We start from the raw sequence: 22,085 nt of genomic DNA on the forward strand, positions 1-22,085 counted from the left end.
ATAGTGATAGTTAGTGATAGTGATAGTTAGTGATAGTTATAGTGCTAGTTAGTGCTAGTTATAGTGATAGTTAGTGATAGTAATAGTGATAGTTATAGTTACCAGTTGTTTGATGTCACTAAAGTAGTAGTTAGTGATAGTTAAAGTGCTAGTTAGTGATAGTTATAGTACTAGTTAGTGATAGTTACCAGCTGTTTGATGTCACTAAAGTAGTAGTTAGTGATAGTTAGTGATAGTGATAGTTAGTGATAGTTAGTGCTAGTTAGTGATAGTTACCAGTTGTTTGACGTCACTAAAGTAGTAGTTAGTGATAGTTAGTGATAGTGATAGTTAGTGATAGTTAGTGCTAGTTAGTGATAGTTACCAGTTGTTTGATGTCACTAAAGTAGTAGTTAGTGATAGTGATAGTTAGTGATAGTTATAGTACTAGTTATAGTACTAGTTAGTGATAGTGATAGTTACCAGTTGTTTGATGTCACTAAAGTAGTAGTTAGTGATAGTTAGTGATAGTTATAGTGCTAGTTATAGTGCTAGATAGTGATAGTTAGTGATAGTTAGTGATAGCGATAGTTAGTTATAGCGATAGTTAGTGATAGTTAGTGATAGTTATAGTGCTAGTTAGTGATGGTTACCAGTTGTTTGATTCACTAAAGTAGTAGTTAGTGATAGTGATAGTTATAGTACTATTTATAGTGATAGTTACTGATAGTTAGTGATAGTTAGTGATAGTTATAGTGCTAGTTAGTGATAGTTACCAGCTGTTTGATGTCACTAAAGTAGTAGTTAGTGATAGTGATAGTTAGTGATAGTTATAGTACTAGTGATAGTGATAGATAGTGATAGTTAGTACTAGTTATAGTGCTAGTTAGTGATAGTTACCAGTTGTTTGATGTCACTAAAGTAGTAGTTAGTGATAGTGATAGTTAGTGATAGTTATAGTACTAGTTATAGTGCTAGTTAGTGATAGTTACCAGTTGTTTGATGTCACTAAAGTATTAGTTAGTGATAGTGATAGTTAGTGATAGTTATAGTACTAGTGATAGTGATAGTTAGTGATAGTGCTAGTTAGTGCTAGTTATAGTGATAGTTAGTGATAGTTATAGTGATAGTTATAGTTACCAGTTGTTTGATGTCACTAAAGTAGTAGTTAGTGATAGTTAAAGTGCTAGTTAGTGATAGTTATAGTACTAGTTAGTGATAGTTACCAGCTGTTTGATGTCACTAAAGTAGTAGTTAGTGATAGTGATAGTTAGTGATAGTTAGTGATAGTGATAGTTAGTGATAGTTAGTGCTAGTTAGTGATAGTTACCAGTTGTTTGACGTCACTAAAGTAGTAGTTAGTGATAGTTAGTGATAGTGATAGTTAGTGATAGTTAGTGCTAGTTAGTGATAGTTACCAGTTGTTTGATGTCACTAAAGTAGTAGTTAGTGATAGTGATAGTTAGTGATAGTTATAGTACTAGTTATAGTACTAGTTAGTGATAGTGATAGTTACCAGTTGTTTGATGTCACTAAAGTAGTAGTTAGTGATAGTTAGTGATAGCAATAGTTAGTGATAGCGATAGTTAGTGATAGTTAGTGATAGTTATAGTGCTAGTTAGTGATGGTTACCAGTTGTTTGATTCACTAAAGTAGTAGTTAGTGATAGTTAGTGATAGTTATAGTACTATTTATAGTGATAGTTACTGATAGTTAGTGATAGTTATAGTGCTAGTTAGTGATAGTTACCAGCTGTTTGATGTCACTAAAGCAGTAGTTAGTGATAGTGATAGTTAGTGATAGTTATAGTACTAGTTATAGTGATAGTTATAGTGCTAGTTAGTGATAGTTACCAGTTGTTTGATGTCACTAAAGTAGTAGTTAGTGATAGTGATAGTTAGTGCTAGTGATAGTTATAGTGATAGATAGTGATAGTTAGTGATAGTGATAGATAGTGATAGTTAGTGATAGTTACCAGTTGTTTGATGTCACTAAAGTAGTAGTTAGTGATAGTGATAGTTAGTGATAGTTATAGTACTAGTGATAGTTAGTGATAGTTATAGTACTAGATAGTGCTAGTTAGTGATAGTTACCAGTTGTTTGATGTCACTAAAGTATTAGTTAGTGATAGTGATAGTTAGTGATAGTTATAGTACTAGTGATAGTGATAGTTAGTGATGGTGATAGTTAGTGATAGTTATAGTGATAGTTAGTGCTAGTTATAGTGATAGTTAGTGATAGTTATAGTGATAGTTATAGTTACCAGTTGTTTGATGTCACTAAAGTAGTAGTTAGTGATAGTTAGTGATAGTTAGTGCTAGTTATAGTGCTAGTTAGTGATAGTTACCAGCTGTTTGATGTCACTAAAGTAGTAGTTAGTGATATTTAGTGATAGTGATAGTTAGTGCTAGTTAGTGCTAGTTATAGTGCTAGTTAGTGATAGTTACCAGTTGTTTGATGTCACTAAAGTAGTAGTTAGTAATAGTGATAGTTAGTGATAGTTATAGAACTAGTTATAGTGATAGTTAGTACTAGTTATAGTGCTAGTTAGTGCTAGTTATAGTGCTAGTTAGTGATAGTTACCAGTTGTTTGATGTCACTAAAGTAGTAGTTAGAGATAGTGATAGTTAGTGATAGTTATAGAACTAGTTATAGTGCTAGTTAGTGATAGTTAGTGATAGTGATAGTTATAGTACTAGTTATAGTGCTAGTTAGTGATAGTTACCAGTTGTTTGAGGTCACTAAAGTAGTAGTTAGTGATAGTGATAGTTAGTGATAGTTATAGTGATAGTTATAGTGCTAGTTAGTGATAGTGCTAGTTAGTGATAGTGCTAGTTAGTGATAGTGATAGTTAGTGATAGTGATAGTTAGTGATAGTTAGTGATAGTGATAGTTAGTGATAGTGATAGTTAGTGATAGTTATAGTGATAGTTAGTGATAGTTAGTGATAGTGATAGTTAGTGATAGTGATAGTTAGTGATAGTGATAGTTAGTGATAGTTATAGTGATAGTTAGTGATAGTTACAAGTTGTTTGATGTCACTAAAGTAGTAGTTAGTGATAGTGATAGTTAGTTATAGTGATAGTTAGTGATAGTTATAGTGATAGTTAGTGATAGTGATAGTTAGTGATAGTGATAGTTAGTGATAGTTATTGTGCTAGTTAGTGATAGTTACCAGCTGTTTGATGTCACTAAAGTAGTAGTTAGTGATAGTGATAGTTAGTGATAGTGATAGATAGTGATAGTTAGTACTAGTTATAGTTAGTACTAGTTATAGTGCTAGTTAGTGATAGTTACCAGCTGTTTGATGTCACTAAAGTAGTAGTTAGTGATAGTGATAGTTAGTGATAGTGATAGATAGTGATAGTTAGTACTAGTTATAGTTAGTACTAGTTATAGTGCTAGTTAGTGATAGTTACCAGCTGTTTGATGTCACTAAAGTAGTAGTTAGTGATAGTTAATGATAGTGATAGATAGTGATAGTTAGTACTAGTTATAGTTAGTACTAGTTATAGTGCTAGTTAGTGATAGTTACCAGCTGTTTGATGTCACTAAAGTAGTAGTTAGTGATAGTGATAGTTAGTGATAGTGATAGATAGTGATAGTTAGTACTAGTTATAGTTAGTACTAGTTATAGTGCTAGTTAGTGATAGTTACCAGCTGTTTGATGTCACTAAAGTAGTAAGCGTTCCAGCCGTCCACAGAGACCACTGGAGGCGGCTTGCCCTGATCAGCTCCCTCGTACAGCTGCAGAGAGACACGGGGAGAGAGACACGGGGACACGGTGAGAGACACGGAGACACGGGGAGAGAGACACGGTGAGAGAGACACGGGGAGAGAGACACGGGGAGAGAGACACGGGGAGAGAGACACGGGGAGAGACACAGAGAGAGACACGGGGAGAGAGACACGGGGAGAGACACATAGAGAGACACGGGGAGAGACACGGGGAGAGAGACACGGGGACACGGGGAGAGACACGGGGAGAGACACGGGGAGAGACACGGGGAGAGACACGGTGAGAGACACGGTGAGAGAGACACGGGGAGAGAGACAGACACGGGGAAAGAGACACGGGGAGAGACACGGGGACACGGGGAGAGAGACACGGGGAGAGAGACACGGGGAGAGAGACACGGGGAGAGAGACGGTGAGAGAGACACGGGGAGAGAGACGGTGAGAGAGACACGGGGAGAGAGACACGGAGACATGGTGAGAGAGACACGGGGAGAGAGACACGGGGAGAGAGACACGGAGACACGGTGAGAGAGACACGGGGAGAGAGACACGGGGAGAGAGACACGGGGAGAGAGACACGGGGAGAGAGACACGGGGAGAGAGACACGGGGAGAGAGACATGGGGAGAGAGACACGGGGAGAGAGACACGGGGAGAGAGACACGGGGAGAGAGACACGGGGAGAGAGACACGGGGAGAGAGACACGGGGAGAGAGACACGGGGAGAGAGACATGGAGACAAGGGGAGAGAGACACGGGTAGAGAGAGACACGGGGAGAGAGACACGGGGAGAGAGACACGGGGACACGGGGAGAGACACAGAGAGAGACACGGGGAGAGACACACGGGGAGAGACACAGAGAGAGAGAGACACGGGGAGAGAGACACGGGGAGAGAGACAAAGGGAGAGAGACACGGGGAGAGAGACACGGGGAGAGAGACACGGGGAGAGAGACACGGGGAGAGAGACACGGGGAGAGAGACACGGGGAGAGAGAGACACGGGGAGAGAGAGAGACACGGGGAGAGAGAGAGACACGGGGAGAGAGAGAGACACGGGGAGAGAGACACGGGGAGAGAGACACGGGGAGAGAGACACGGTGAGAGAGAGACACGGTGAGAGAGAGACACGGGGAGAGAGACACGGTGAGAGAGACACGGTGAGAGAGACACGGGGAGAGAGACACGGTGAGAGAGACACGGTGAGAGAGACACGGGGAGAGAGACACGGTGAGAGACACGGTGAGAGAGACACGGGGAGAGAGACACGGGGAGAGACACGGGGAGAGAGACACGGGGACACGGGGAGAGACACAGAGAGAGACACGGGGAGAGAGACACGGGGAGAGACACAGAGAGAGACACGGGGAGAGACACGGGGAGAGAGACACGGGGACACGGGGAGAGACACAGAGAGAGACACGGGGAGAGACACGGGGAGAGAGACACGGGGAGAGAGACACGGGGAGAGAGACACGGGGAGAGAGACACGGGGAGGGAGACACGGGGAGAGAGACACGGGGAGAGAGACACGGGGACACGGGGAGAGACACGGGGAGAGAGACACGGGGACACGGTGAGAGACACGGTGAGAGACACGGGGAGAGACACGGTGAGAGAGACACGGGGAGAGAGACACGGGGAGAGACACGGGGAGAGAAACACGGGGAGAGAGACACGGGGAGAGAGACACGGGGAGAGAGACACGGGGAGAGAGACACGGGGAGAGAGACACGGGGAGAGAGAGAGAGACAGGGAGAGAGAGAGACACGGGGAGAGAGACACGGGGAGAGAGACACGGGGAGAGAGAGACACGGGGAGAGAGACACGGGGACACGGTGAGAGAGACACGGGGACAAGGGGAGAGAGACACGGGGAGAGACACGGGGAGAGAGACACGGGGAGAGACACGGGGAGAGAGACACGGGGGGAGAGACACGGGGAGAGACACGGTGAGAGAGACACGGGGAGAGAGACACGGGGAGAGACACGGGGAGAGAGACACGGGGGGAGAGACACGGTGAGAGAGACACGGGGAGAGACACGGGGACACGGTGAGAGAGAGAGAGAGACACGGGGAGAGAGACACGGGGAGAGAGACACGGGGAGAGACACAGGGAGAGAGACACGGGGAGAGAGACACGGGGGGAGAGACACGGGGAGAGAGACACGGGGAGAGACACAGGGAGAGAGACACGGGGAGAGAGACACGGGGGGAGAGACACAGGGAGAGAGACACGGTGAGAGAGACACGGGGAGAGACACGGGGACACGGGGAGAGAGACACGGGGAGAGAGACACGGGGAGAGAGACACGGTGAGAGAGACACGGGGAGAGAGACACGGGGAGAGAGACACAGGGAGAGAGACACGGGGAGAGACACAGAAAGAGACACGGGGAGAGACACAGAGAGAGACACGGGGAGAGACACGGGGAGAGAGACACGGGGACATGGGGAGAGACACAGAGAGAGACACGGGGAGAGACACGGGGAGAGACACGGGGAGAGAGACACGGGGAGAGAGACACGGGGAGAGAGACACGGGGAGAAAGACACGGGGACACGGGGAGAGAGACACGGGGAGAGAGACACGGGGACACGGTGAGAGACACGGTGAGAGACACGGGGAGAGACACGGTGAGAGAGACACGGGGAGAGAGACACGGGGAGAGACACGGGGAGAGAGACACGGGGAGAGAGACACGGGGAGAGAGACACGGTGAGAGAGACACGGGGAGAGAGACAAGGTGAGAGAGACACGGAGAGAGAGAGAGACACGGAGAGAGAGAGAGACACGGGGAGAGAGAGACACGGGGAAAGAGAGACACACGGGAGAGAGAGACACACGGGAGAGAGAGAGACACGGGGAGAGAGAGAGACACGGGGAGAGAGACACGGGGAGTGAGCGAGACACGGGGAGATAGAGAGACACGGGGAGAGAGAGAGAGACACGGGGAGAGAGAGAGACACGGGGAGAGAGAGAGAGAGACACGGGGAGAGAGAGAGACACGGGGAGAGAGAGAGAGATACGGGGAGAGACACGGGGGGGGAGAGACACGGGGGGGGAGAGACACGGGGAGAGAGAGACACGGGGAGAGAGACACGGGGAGAGAGAGACAGAGAGAGAGAGAGACACGGGGAGAGAGAGAGACACGGGGAGAGAGAGAGACACGGGGTGAGAGAGACACGGGGAGAGAGAGAGACACGGGGAGAGAGAGAGACACGGGGAGAGAGAGAGACACGGGGAGAGAGAGAGACACGGGGAGAGACACGGGGAGAGAGAGACACGGGGAGAGAGAGAGACACGGGGAGAGAGAGAGACACGGGGAGAGAGAGAGACACAGGGAGAGAGAGAGACACGGGGAGAGAGAGAGACACGGGGAGAGAGAGAGACACGGGGAGAGAGAGAGACACGGGGAGAGAGAGAGACACGGGGAGAGAGAGAGACACGGGGAGAGAGAGAGACACGGGGAGAGAGACACACGGGGAGAGAGAGACACGGGGAGAGAGAGAGACACGGGGAGAGAGAGAGACACGGGGAGAGAGAGAGACACGGGGAGAGAGACACACGGGGGGAGAGAGAGACACGGGGAAAGAGACACGGGGACGATGATAATACTACTACTATTGATGATACTACTATTGATGATACTACTACTGATGATGATGATACTACTGATGATACTACGACTATTGATGATATTACTAGTATTGATGATACTACTGATGATGATACTACTGATGATGATACTACTGATGATGATACTACTGATGATACTACTGATGATACTATGACTATTGATGATATTACTAGTATTGATGATACTACTACTGATGATACTACTACTGATGATACTACTACTGATGATACTACTACTACTACTACTGATGATACTACTACTACTGATGATGATACTACTACTGATGATGATACTACTACTGATGATGATACTAGTACTGATGATGATACTACTACTGATGATGATGATACTACTACTGATGATGATACTACTACTGATGATGATAGTACTGATGATGATACTACTACTGATGATGATGATACTACTACTGATGATGATACTACTACTGATGATGATGATACTACTACTGATGATGATACTACTACTATTGATACTACTACTGATGATACTACTACTGATGATACTACTGATGATGATACTACTCATGATGATGATGATGATACTACTGATGATGATGATACTACTACTGATAATGATGATACTACTACTGATACTACTAGTACTGATACTACTACTACTACTGATGATACTATTACTGATGAAACTACTATTGATGATACTACTAGTACTGATACTACTAGTACTGATACTACTGATACTACTAGTACTGATACTACTGATACTACTACTACTGATACTACTAATACTACTAGTACTGATACTACTAGTACTGATACTACTAGTACTGATACTACTAGTACTGATACTACTGATACTACTAGTACTGATACTACTGATACTACTACTGATACTACTAGTACTGATACTACTAGTACTGATACTACTAGTACTGATACTACTGATACTACTAGTACTGATACTACTACTAGTACTGATACTACTGATACTACTAGTACTGATACTACTGATACTACTAGTACTGATACTACTACTAGTACTGATACTACTGATACTACTAGTACTGATACTACTGATACTACTAGTACTGATACTACTGATACTACTAGTACTGATACTACTACTACTGACACTACTACTAGTAGTACTGATACTACTACTAGTAGTACTGACACTACTGATACCACTAGTACTGATACTACTACTAGTAGTACTGATACTACTGATACTAGTAGTACTGACACTACAGATACTACTGATACTACTACTAGTAGTACTGATACTACTGATACTACTACTAGTAGTACTGATACTACTGATACTACTACTAGTAGTACTGATACTACTACTAGTAGTACTGATACTACTATTAGTAGTACTGATACTACTGACACTACTACTAGTAGTACTGATACTACTAGTACTACTGATACTACTACTAGTAGTACTGACACTACTGATACTACTGATACTACTATTAGTAGTACTGATACTACAGATACCAGCGCCTTGGTACCTGCTGCAGGACAGGGACTACTGATACTACTGATACTAGTAGTAGTGACACTACTGATACTAGTAGTAGTGACACTACTGATACTACAGGTACTACTGATACTACTGACACTACTACTGATGACACTACAGATACTACTGATACTACTATTAATAGTACTGATACTACTACTACTAGTAGTACTGATACTACAGGTACCAGTGCCTTGGTACCTGCTGCAGGACAGGGACTACTGGTACTACTGATACTAGTAGTAGTGACACTACTGACACTACTACTGATGACACTACAGATACTACTGATACTAGTAGTACTGATACTACTATTAGTAGTACTGGTACTACAGGTACCAGTGCCTTGGTACCTGCTGCCGGACAGGGACTACTGGTACTACTGATACTAGTAGTAGTGATACTACTGACACTACTGATACTACTATTAGTAGTACTGATACTACTACTAGTAGTACTGATACTACAGATACCAGTGCCTTGGTACCTGTTGCAGGACAGGGACTACTGGTACTACTGATACTAGTAGTAGTGATACTACTGACACTACTGATACTACTATTAGTAGTACTGATACTACTACTAGTAGTACTGATACTACAGATACCAGTGCCTTGGTACCTGTTGCAGGACAGGGACTACTGGCGGCTGACGCTGCTGCAGGAAGTAGAGCAGCATCAGAATGTAGCCGTAGGAGGAGAGAGATCCACGGGAAGCATCGCCAATGTCACACACCTAGACACACACACAGTGACACACACACACACAGTGACACACACACAGTGACACACACACACACAGTGACACACACACAGTGACACACACACACACAGTGTCACACACACAGTGACACACACACACACAGTGACACACACACACAGTGACACACACACAGTGACACACACAGTGACACATCAGGATGTAGCCGTAGGAGGAGAGAGATCCACGGGAAGCATCGCCAATATCACACACCTAGAGACACACAGTGATACACACACACACACAGTGACACACACACAGTGACACACACACACACAGTGACACACACAGTGACACACACAGTGACACACACACAGTGACACACACACAGTGACACACACACACAGTGACACACACACAGTGACACACACACACAGTGACACACACACACAGTGACACACACACACACAGTGACACACACACACAGTGACACACACACACAGTGACACACACACAGTGACACACACACACAGTGACACACACACAGTGACACACACAGTGACACACACACAGTGACACACACACACAGTGACACACACATACACATACATATATAGTGTTACACACACCCACAGTGTCACACACACACAGACAGTGACACACACACACAGTAACACACACACACACAGTGACACACACACAGTGACACACACACACAGTGACACACACACACAGTGACACACACACAGTGACACACACACACAGTGACACACACACAGTGACACACACACAGTGACACACACACACAGTGACACACACACAGTGACACACACACAGTGACACACACACACAGTGACACACACACAGTGTCACACACAGTGACACACACACACAGTGACACACACAGTGACACACACACACAGTGACACACACACACAGTGACACACACACAGTGACACACACACACACAGTGACACACACACACACAGTGACACACACACACACAGTGACACACACACAGTGTCACACACACACAGTGACACACACACACACAGTGACACACACAGTGACACATCAGGATGTAGCCGTAGGAGGAGAGAGATCCACGGGAAGCATCACCAATGTCACAAACCTAGTGACACACACAGTGACACACACACACACACACAGTGACACACACAGTGACACATCAGGATGTAGCCGTAGGAGGAGAGAGATCCACGGGAAGCATCACCAATGTCACAAACCTAGTGACACACACAGTGACACACACACACACAGTGACACACACAGTGACACATCAGGATGTAGCCGTAGGAGGAGAGAGATCCACGGGAAGCATCACCAATGTCACACACCTAGTGACACACACAGTGACACACACACACACACACAGTGACACACACAGTGACACATCAGGATGTAGCCGTAGGAGGAGAGAGATCCACGGGAAGCATCACCAATGTCACACACCTAGTGACACACACAGTGACACACACACACACAGTGACACACACAGTGACACATCAGGATGTAGCCGTAGGAGGAGAGAGATCCACGGGAAGCATCACCAATATCACACACCTAGAGACACACACAGTGATACATAGTGTCACACACACAGTGTTACACATATATATAGTGTCACACATCAGGATGTAGCCGTAGGAGGAGAGAGATCCACGGGAAGCATCACCAATGTCACACACCTAGTGACACACACAGTGACACACACACACAGTGACACACACAGTGACACATCAGGATGTAGCCGTAGGAGGAGAGAGATCCACGGGAAGCATCACCAATGTCACACACCTAGTGACACACACAGTGACACACACACACACAGTGACACACACACACACAGTGACACACACACACAGTGACACACACACAGTGACACACACACACAGTGACACACACACAGTGTGACACATCAGGATGTAGCCGTAGGAGGAGAGAGATCCACGGGAAGCATCACCAATATCACACACCTAGAGACACACACAGTGACACACACACACACAGTGACACACACAGTGACACATCAGGATGTAGCCGTAGGAGGAGAGAGATCCACGGGAAGCATCACCAATATCACACACCTAGAGACACACACAGTGATACATAGTGTCACACACACAGTGTTACACATATATATAGTGTCACACATCAGGATGTAGCCGTAGGAGGAGAGAGATCCACGGGAAGCATCGCCAATATCACACACCTAGAGACACACATACATATATAGTGTTACACACACACAGTGACACACACACACAGTGACACACACACACAGTGACACCCACACACACACAGTGTGACACATCAGGATGTAGCCGTAGGAGGAGAGAGATCCACGGGAAGCATCACCAATGTCACACACCTAGAGACACACACAGTGTCACATATATATAGTGTCACACACAGTGACACACACACAGTGACACACACACACACAGTGACACACACACACAGTGACACACACACACACAGTGACACACACACAGACACACATACACACAGTGACACACACACACAGTGACACACACACAGTGACACACACACACAGTGACACACACACACAGTGACACACACACACAGTGACACACACAGTGACACACACACACAGACACACACACAGTGACACACACACAGACACACACACACACAGTGACACACACACAGACACACACACACAGACACACACACACAGTGACACACACACAGTGACACACACACACACACGGTGACATACACCGCTCACGGCCAACACCAGTGACGATTATCTGAACCGGTCCCGGGCCTCCCCTAGGTCGACTCAGCCTCAAATGAGTACCTGGTGCGGTGTGTAAACATTGCCACTAGGAAGACAAAGGCGGCCGGGCGTGGTGCTGGCCACCCACCCCCTCGTGTACCGTTCCGGCCTTCATAGGTGCTCGCTAACAGCACTTGCCCCTACAGTCTGTTAAGGCTACACGGGAGATCTTTGTCTTTGTGTGTCACTGTGTGTGTATGACTGTCTGTGTGTGTGTGTGACTGTGTGTGTGACTGTGTGTGTGTGACTGTGTGTGTGTTCGCTAACAGCACTTGCCCATACAGTCTGTTAAGGCTATACGGGGGATCTTTGTCTTTGTTGTGTGTCTGTGTGTGTGTGTCACTGTGTGTGTGTGTCACTGTGTGTGTGTGTGTGTCTGTGTGTGTGTGTGTCACTGTGTGTGTGTGTGTGTCACTGTGTGTGTGTGTGTCTGTGTGTGTGTGTGTCACTGTGTGTGTGTGTGACTGTGTGTGTGTCTGTGTGTGTGTGTGACTGTGTGTGTGTCACTGTGTGTGTGTGTGTGTCACTGTGTGTGTGTCACTGTGTGTGTCACTGTGTGTGTGTGACTGTCTGTGTGTGACTGTCTGTGTGTGTCTGTGTGTGTGTGTCACTGTGTGTGTGTCACTGTGTGTGTGTCACTGTGTGTGTGTCACTGTGTGTGTGTGACTGTGTGTGTGTGTGACTGTGTGTGTGTGACTGTGTGTGTGTGACTGTCTGTGTGTGTGTGACTGTGTGTGTGTGTGTGACTGTGTGTGTGTGTGTGTCACTGTGTGTGTGTGTGTGACTGTGTGTGTCACTGTGTGTGTGTGTGACTGTGTGTGTGTGACTGTGTGTGTGTGACTGTCTGTGTGTGTGACTGTGTGTGTGTGTGTCACTGTGTGTGTGTGTGTGACTGTGTGTGTCACTGTGTGTGTGTGTCTGTGTGTGTGTCTGTGTGTGTGTGTGTTCGCTAACAGCACTTGCCCCTACAGTCTGTTAAGGCTATACGGGGGATATTTGTTCTTTGTGTCTGTGTGAGTGTCTCACTGTGTGTGTGTCTATCTGTGAGTGTCTAAGTGTCTATGTGTGTGAGTGTCTAAGTGTGAGTGTCACTGTGTGTGTGTCTGTGTGTGTGTCTGTGTCTAAGTGTGTCTATCTGTGTGAGTGTCTAAGTGTGTCTGTGTGTGTGTCTATGTGTGAGTGTCTAAGTGTATCTCTCTAAGTGTCTAAGTGTGTCTAAGTGTGAGTGTTTAAGTGTGAGTGTCTAAGTGTGAGTGTCTAAGTGTGAGTGTCTAAGTGTGAGTGTCTAAGTGTGAGTGTGTCTAAGTGTGAGTGTCTAAGTGTGTGTGAGTGTGTCTAAGTGTGTGTGTCTAAGTGTGTTAGTGTCTCACTGTGTGTCTCACTGTGAGTGTCTCACTGTGCGAGTGTCTAAGTGAGTGTCTCACTGTGTGTCTAAGTGTAAGTGTCTAAGTGTAAGTGTCTAAGTGTGAGTGTGTGTCTAAGTGTGTGTGTCTAAGTGTAAGTGTCTAAGTGTGAGTGTGTCTAAGTGTGAGTGTCTCACTGTGTGAGTGTCTATCTGTGTGTGTCTAAGTGTCTAAGTAAGAGTGTCTAAGTGAGTGTCTATCTAAGTGAGTGTCTAAGAGTGTCTAAGTAAGTGTTGTCACCTTGGCGAACACCTTGAGGGTGTATCCGAGTGTCTAAGTGTGTGTCTATCTAAGTGTGAGAGTGTCTAAGTAAGAGTGTCTAAGTGAGTGTCTATCTAAGTGAATGTCTATCTAAGAGTGTCTAAGTAAGTGTTGTCACCTTGGCGAACACCTTGAGGGTGTATCCGAGTGTCTAAGTGAGTGTCTATCTATGTGAATGTCTATCTAAGAGTGTCTAAGTAAGAGTGTCTAAGTGTTCTCACCTTGGCGAACACCTTGAGGGTGTATCTGAGTGTCTAAGTGTGAGTGTCTATCTAAGTGAGTGTCTAAGTGAGTGTCTATCTAAGAGTGTCTATCTAAGAGTGTCTAAGTGAGTCACCTTGGCGAACACCTTCAGGGTGTATCCGAGTGTCTAAGTGAGAGTGTCTATCTAAGTGAGAGTGTCTAAGTGAGAGTGTCTAAGTGAGAGTGTCTATCTAAGAGAGTGTCTATCTAAGTGAGAGTGTCTAAGTGAGAGTGTCTAAGTGTTGTCACCTTGGCGAACACCTTGAGGGTGTATCCGAGTGTCTAAGTGAGTGTGTCTAAGTGAGAGTGTCTAAGTGAGAGTGTCTAAGTAAGAGTGTCTAAGTGTTGTCACCTTGGCGAACACCTTCAGGGTGTATCTGAGTGTCTAAGTGAGTGTCTATCTAAGTGTGTGTCTAAGTGTGTGTCTATCTAAGTGTGTGTCTAAGTGAGAGTGTCTAAGTGAGAGTGTCTAAGTGAGAGTGTCTAAGTGAGAGTGTCTATCTAAGAGAGTGTCTATCTAAGTGAGAGTGTCTAAGTGAGAGTGTCTAAGTGAGAGTGTCTATCTAAGAGAGTGTCTATCTAAGTGAGAGTGTCTAAGTGAGAGTGTCTAAGTGTTGTCACCTTGGCGAACACCTTCAGGGTGTATCCGAGTGTCTAAGTGAGTGTCTAAGTGTGAGTGTCTATCTAAGAGAGTGTCTAAGTGTGAGTGTGTCTATCTAAGTGAGTGTCTATCTAAGTGAGTGTGTCTAAGTAAGAGTGTCTAAGTGAGTCACCTTGGCGAACACCTTCAGGGTGTATCCGAGTGTCTAAGTGAGTGTGTCTATCTAAGTGTGAGTGTCTATTTAAGAGTGTCTAAGTGAGTGTCTATCTAAGTGTGAGTGTCTATCTAAGTGTGAGTGTGTCTATCTAAGAGTGTCTAAGTGAGTCACCTTGGCGAACACCTTGAGGGTGTATCCGAGTGTCTAAGTGAGTGTCTATCTAAGTGTGAGTGTCTATCTAAGTGTGAGTGTCTATCTAAGAGTGTCTAAGTGAGTCACCTTGGCGAACACCTTGAGGGTGTATCCGAGTGTCTAAGTGAGTCTCTATCTAAGTGTGTGTGTATATCTAAGAGAGTGTCTAAGTGAGTGTCTAAGTGTGAGTGTGTCTATCTAAGAGAGTGTCTAAGTGTGAGTGTGTCTATCTAAGAGTGTCTAAGTGAGTCACCTTGGCGAACACCTTGAGGGTGTATCCGAGTGTCTAAGTGTGTGTCTATGTGAGTGTCTATCTAAGAGTGTCTAAGTGTGAGTGTGTCTAAGTAAGAGTGTCTAAGTGAGTCACCTTGGCGAACACCTTGAGGGTGTATCTGAGTGTCTAAGTGAGTGTGTCTAAGTGAGAGTGTCTAAGTGTGAGAGTGTCTATCTAAGAGAGTGTCTAAGTGAGTCACCTTGGCGAACACCTTGAGGGTGTATCCAAGTGTCTAAGTGAGTGTGTCTAAGTGAGAGTGTCTAAGTGAGTCACCTTGGCGAACACCTTCAGGGTGTATCCGAGTGTCTAACTGAGTCTCTATCTAAGTGTGTCTATCTAAGAGAGTGTCTAAGTGAGAGTGTCTAAGTGAGTCACCTTGGCGAACACCTTGAGGGTGTATCCGAGTGTCTAAGTGAGTGTCTATCTAAGTGTGAGTGTCTATCTAAGTGTGTCTAAGTGAGTCACCTTGGCGAACACCTTGAGGGTGTATCCAAGTGTCTAAGTGTGAGTGTGTCTAAGTGAGAGTGTCTAAGTAAGAGTGTCTAAGTGAGTCACCTTGGCGAACACCTTGAGGGTGTATCCGAGTGTCTAAGTGAGTGTGTCTATCTAAGAGAGTGTCTAAGTGAGTCACCTTGGCGAACACCTTCAGGGTGTATCCGAGTGTCTAAGTGAGTCTCTATCTAAGTGTGTCTATCTAAGAGAGTGTCTAAGTGAGAGTGTCTAAGTGAGTCACCTTGGCGAACACCTTGAGGGTGTATCCGAGTGTCTAAGTGAGTGTCTATCTAAGTGTGAGTGTCTATCTAAGTGTGTCTAAGTGAGTCACCTTGGCGAACACCTTGAGGGTGTATCCAAGTGTCTAAGTGTGAGTGTGTCTAAGTGAGAGTGTCTAAGTAAGAGTGTCTAAGTGAGTCACCTTGGCGAACACCTTGAGGGTGTATCCAAGTGTCTAAGTGAGTGTGTCTATCTAAGAGAGTGTCTAAGTGAGTCACCTTGGCAAACACCTTGAGGGTGTATCCGAGTGTCTAAGTGAGTGTGTCTATCTAAGAGTGTCTAAGTGAGTCACCTTGGCGAACACCTTGAGGGTGTATCCGAGTGTCTAAGTGAGTGTGTCTATCTAAGAGTGTCTAAGTGAGTCACCTTGGCGAACACCTTGAGGGTGTATCCGAGTGTCTAAGTGAGTGTGTCTATCTAAGAGTGTCTAAGTGAGTCACCTTGGCGAACACCTTGAGGGTGTATCCGAGTGTCTAAGTGAGTGTGTCTATCTAAGAGTGTCTAAGTGAGTCACCTTGGCGAACACCTTGAGGGTGTATCCGAGTGTCTAAGTGAGTGTGTCTATCTAAGAGTGTATAAGTGAGTCACCTTGGCGAACACCTTGAGGGTGTATCCGAGTGTCTAAGTGAGTGTGTCTATCTAAGTGTGAGTGTCTATCTAAGAGTGTCTAAGTGAGTCACCTTGGCGAACACCTTGAGGGTGTATCCGAGTGTCTAAGTGAGTGTCTATCTAAGTGTGAGTGTCTATCTAAGTGTGTCTAAGTGAGTCACCTTGGCGAACACCTTGAGGGTGTATCCAAGTGTCTAAGTGTGAGTGTGTCTAAGTGAGAGTGTCTAAGTAAGAGTGTCTAAGTGAGTCACCTTGGCGAACACCTTGAGGGTGTATCCGAGTGTCTAAGTGAGTGTGTCTATCTAAGAGAGTGTCTAAGTGAGTCACCTTGGCGAACACCTTCAGGGTGTATCCGAGTGTCTAAGTGAGTCTCTATCTAAGTGTGTCTATCTAAGAGAGTGTCTAAGTGAGAGTGTCTAAGTGAGTCACCTTGGCGAACACCTTGAGGGTGTATCCGAGTGTCTAAGTGAGTGTCTATCTAAGTGTGAGTGTCTATCTAAGTGTGTCTAAGTGAGTCACCTTGGCGAACACCTTGAGGGTGTATCCAAGTGTCTAAGTGTGAGTGTGTCTAAGTGAGAGTGTCTAAGTAAGAGTGTCTAAGTGAGTCACCTTGGCGAACACCTTGAGGGTGTATCCAAGTGTCTAAGTGAGTGTGTCTATCTAAGAGAGTGTCTAAGTGAGTCACCTTGGCAAACACCTTGAGGGTGTATCCGAGTGTCTAAGTGAGTGTGTCTATCTAAGAGTGTCTAAGTGAGTCACCTTGGCGAACACCTTGAGGGTGTATCCGAGTGTCTAAGTGAGTGTGTCTATCTAAGAGTGTCTAAGTGAGTCACCTTGGCGAACACCTTGAGGGTGTATCCGAGTGTCTAAGTGAGTGTGTCTATCTAAGAGTGTCTAAGTGAGTCACCTTGGCGAACACCTTGAGGGTGTATCCGAGTGTCTAAGTGAGTGTGTCTATCTAAGAGTGTCTAAGTGAGTCACCTTGGCGAACACCTTGAGGGTGTATCCGAGTGTCTAAGTGAGTGTGTCTATCTAAGAGTGTATAAGTGAGTCACCTTGGCGAACACCTTGAGGGTGTATCCGAGTGTCTAAGTGAGTGTGTCTATCTAAGTGTGAGTGTCTATCTAAGAGTGTCTAAGTGAGTCACCTTGGCGAACACCTTGAGGGTGTATCCGAGTGTCTAAGTGAGTGTCTATCTAAGTGTGAGTGTCTATCTAAGTGTGTCTAAGTGAGTCACCTTGGCGAACACCTTGAGGGTGTATCCAAGTGTCTAAGTGTGAGTGTGTCTAAGTGAGAGTGTCTAAGTAAGAGTGTCTAAGTGAGTCACCTTGGCGAACACCTTGAGGGTGTATCCGAGTGTCTAAGTGAGTGTGTCTATCTAAGAGAGTGTCTAAGTGAGTCACCTTGGCGAACACCTTCAGGGTGTATCCGAGTGTCTAAGTGAGTCTCTATCTAAGTGTGTCTATCTAAGAGAGTGTCTAAGTGAGAGTGTCTAAGTGAGTCACCTTGGCGAACACCTTGAGGGTGTATCCGAGTGTCTAAGTGAGTGTCTATCTAAGTGTGAGTGTCTATCTAAGTGTGTCTAAGTGAGTCACCTTGGCGAACACCTTGAGGGTGTATCCAAGTGTCTAAGTGTGAGTGTGTCTAAGTGAGAGTGTCTAAGTAAGAGTGTCTAAGTGAGTCACCTTGGCGAACACCTTGAGGGTGTATCCAAGTGTCTAAGTGAGTGTGTCTATCTAAGAGAGTGTCTAAGTGAGTCACCTTGGCAAACACCTTGAGGGTGTATCCGAGTGTCTAAGTGAGTGTGTCTATCTAAGAGTGTCTAAGTGAGTCACCTTGGCGAACACCTTGAGGGTGTATCCGAGTGTCTAAGTGAGTGTGTCTATCTAAGAGTGTCTAAGTGAGTCACCTTGGCGAACACCTTGAGGGTGTATCCGAGTGTCTAAGTGAGTGTGTCTATCTAAGAGTGTCTAAGTGAGTCACCTTGGCGAACACCTTGAGGGTGTATCCGAGTGTCTAAGTGAGTGTGTCTATCTAAGAGTGTCTAAGTGAGTCACCTTGGCGAACACCTTGAGGGTGTATCCGAGTGTCTAAGTGAGTGTGTCTATCTAAGAGTGTCTAAGTGAGTCACCTTGGCGAACACCTTGAGGGTGTATCCGAGTGTCTAAGTGAGTGTGTCTATCTAAGTGTGAGTGTCTATCTAAGAGTGTCTAAGTGAGTCACCTTGGCGAACACCTTGAGGGTGTATCCGAGTGTCTAAGTGAGTGTCTATCTAAGTGTGAGTGTGTCTATCTAAGTGTGTCTAAGTGAGTCACCTTGGCGAACACCTTGAGGGTGTATCCGAGTGTCTAAGTGTGAGTGTGTCTAAGTGAGTGTGTCTATCTAAGAGTGTCTAAGTGAGTCACCTTGGCGAACACCTTGAGGGTGTATCCGAGTGTCTAAGTGAGTGTGTCTATCTAAGTGTGAGTGTCTATCTAAGAGTGTCTAAGTGAGTCACCTTGGCGAACACCTTGAGGGTGTATCCGAGTGTCTAAGTGAGTGTCTATCTAAGTGTGAGTGTGTCTATCTAAGTGTGTCTAAGTGAGTCACCTTGGCGAACACCTTGAGGGTGTATCCGAGTGTCTAAGTGTGAGTGTGTCTAAGTGAGTGTGTCTATCTAAGAGTGTCTAAGTGAGTCACCTTGGCGAACACCTTGAGGGTGTATCCGAGTGTCTAAGTGAGTGTGTCTATCTAAGTGTGAGTGTCTATCTAAGAGTGTCTAAGTGAGTCACCTTGGCGAACACCTTGAGGGTGTATCCGAGTGTCTAAGTGAGTGTCTATCTAAGTGTGAGTGTGTCTATCTAAGTGTGTCTAAGTGAGTCACCTTGGCGAACACCTTGAGGGTGTATCCGAGGATCTGGACGCGAGGGTCAAGCTGTGCGTAGGTCGCCAGCATCCTGGTGTTGTGCTGAGCCTGGGGTCACACAGAGGTCACGTGGGGGTCATAGAGAGGTCACGTGGGGTCACGTGGGGGTCACGTGGGGGTCACGTGGGGGTCAACAAGTGCGTAGGTCGCCAGCATCCTGGTGTTGTGCTGAGCCTGGGGTCACACAGAGGTCACGTGGGGGTCATAGAGATGTCACGTGGGGTCACGTGGGGGTCACGTGGGGGTCACGTGGGGGTCAACAAGTGCGTAGGTCGCCAGCATCCTGGTGTTGTGCTGAGCCTGGGGTCACACAGAGGTCACGTGGTGGTCAGAGATGTCACGTGGGGTCACGTGGGGGTCACGTGGGGGTCACGTGGGGGTCAACAAGTGCGTAGGTCGCCAGCATCCTGGTGTTGTGCTGAGCCTGGGGTCACACAGAGGTCACATGGGGGTCACGTGGGGGTCATAGAGGTCACGTGGGGGTCACGTGGGGGTCACGTGGGGGTCAAGCAGTGCGTAGGTCGCCAGCATCCTGGTGTTGTGCTGAGCCTGGGGTCACACAGAGGTCACGTGGGGGTCACGTGGGGTCATAGAGGTCACGTGGGGGTCACGTGGGGGTCACGTGGGGGTCAAGCAGTGCGTAGGTCGCCAGCATCCTGGTGTTGTGCTGAGCCTGGGGTCATAGAGAGGTCATAGAGGTCACGTGGGGGTCATAGAGAGGTCACGTGGGGGTCACATGGGGGTCACGTGGGGGTCAAGCAGTGCGTAGGTCGCCAGCATCCTGGTGCTGTGCTGAGCCTGGGGTCACACAGAGGTCATGTGGGGGTCACGTGGGGGGGTCACGTGGGGGTCACGTGGGGGTCAAGCAGTGCGTAGGTCGCCAGCATCCTTGTGTTGTGCTGAGCCTGGGGTCATAGAGAGGTCATAGAGGTCACGTGGGGGTCATAGAGAGGTCACGTGGGGGTCACGTGGGGGTCAAGCAGTGCATAGGTCGCCAGCATCCTGGTGTTGTGCTGAGCCTGGGGTCACACAGAGGTCACGTGGGGGTCACGTGGGGGTCACGTGGGGGTCACGTGGGGGTCACGTGGGGGTCAAGCAGTGCGTAGGTCGCCAGCATCCTTGTGTTGTGCTGAGCCTGGGGTCATAGAGAGGTCACGTGGGGGTCATAGAGGTCACGTGGGGGTCACGTGGGGGTCACGTGGGGGTCAAGCAGTGCGTAGGTCACCAGCATCCTTGTGTTGTGCTGAGCCTGGGGTCATAGAGAGGTCACGTGGGGGTCATAGAGGTCACGTGGGGGTCACGTGGGGGTCAAGCAGTGCGTAGGTCGCCAGCATCCTGGTGTTGTGCTGAGCCTGGGGTCACACAGAGGTCACGTGGGGGTCACGTGGGGTCATAGAGGTCACGTGGGGGTCACGTGGGGTCATAGAGGTCACGTGGGGGTCACGTGGGGGTCACGTGGGGGTCAAGCAGTGCGTAGGTCGCCAGCATCCTGGTGTTGTGCTGAGCCTGGGGTCATAGAGAGGTCACGTGGGGGTCATAGAGGTCACGTGGGGGTCACGTGGGGGTCACGTGGGGGTCAAGCAGTGCGTAGGTCGCCAGCATCCTGGTGTTGTGCTGAGCCTGGGGTCACGTGGGCGTCATAGAGAGGTCATGCGGGGGTCACGGAGAGGTTACACAGAGGTCATTGATAGGTCATAATGGAGGTCACGGAGAGGGTCACTGAGGGGGTCACGGAGAGGTCACGGAGAGGTCATGGACAGGTCATAGGGAGGTCACGGAGGGGTCAGAGGGGGTCACGGAGAGGTCACGGAGAGGTCAAACAGAGGTCATGGACAGGTCATAGGGAGGATGGCTCCCTTCAGGCAACCGTCTGTCTCTGTCTGTCTCTCTGTGTGTCTCTGTCTGTGTGTCTCTGTCTGTGTGTCTCTGTCTCTCTGTCTGTGTGTGTGTCTCTGTCTCTCTGTGTCTGTCTGTCTCTGTCTGTCTCTCTGTGTGTGTGTCTCTGTCTGTCTCTGTCTGTCTCTCTCTGTCTCTGTCTCTCTGTGTGTGTGTCTCTGTCTCTGTCTGTCTCTCTGTGTGTGTCTGTCTCTCTGTCTCTGTCTCTCTGTCTGTCTCTGTCTCTCTGTGTGTGTGTCTGTCTCTGTCTGTCTCTGTCTGTCTCTGTCTCTCTGTCTGTCTCTGTCTCTCTGTGTGTGTGTCTGTCTCTGTCTGTCTCTGTCTCTGTGTGTGTCTGTCTCTGTCTGTCTCTCTGTCTCTCTGTCTGTCTCTGTCTCTCTGTCTCTC

The 22,085-nt window shown here is 47.2% G+C and overlaps 1 protein-coding gene across 1 annotated transcript in view; it reads right to left on the reverse strand.

Moving 5' to 3' along the window:
- LOC116937900 (uncharacterized) overlaps window positions 1-22,085 on the reverse strand; it is a 155,505-nt gene that overhangs the window by 52,550 nt on the left and 80,870 nt on the right. The window contains exons 22-24 of the mRNA XM_076063580.1: window positions 19,761-19,850; window positions 9,485-9,598; window positions 3,637-3,726 (exon numbers count right to left, since the gene is read on the reverse strand). Of these exons, the coding sequence (XP_075919695.1) occupies window positions 3,637-3,726; window positions 9,485-9,598; window positions 19,761-19,850 (294 nt within the window). The remainder of the gene's footprint in view (window positions 1-3,636; window positions 3,727-9,484; window positions 9,599-19,760; window positions 19,851-22,085) is intronic.

Source organism: Petromyzon marinus, unplaced genomic scaffold (assembly GCF_048934315.1).
Source record: "Petromyzon marinus isolate PM22_M1 ecotype Great Lakes invasive population unplaced genomic scaffold, UKy_Petmar_22M1.pri1.0 PM_Scaffold_157, whole genome shotgun sequence".
NCBI lineage: Eukaryota > Metazoa > Chordata > Hyperoartia > Petromyzontiformes > Petromyzontidae > Petromyzon > Petromyzon marinus.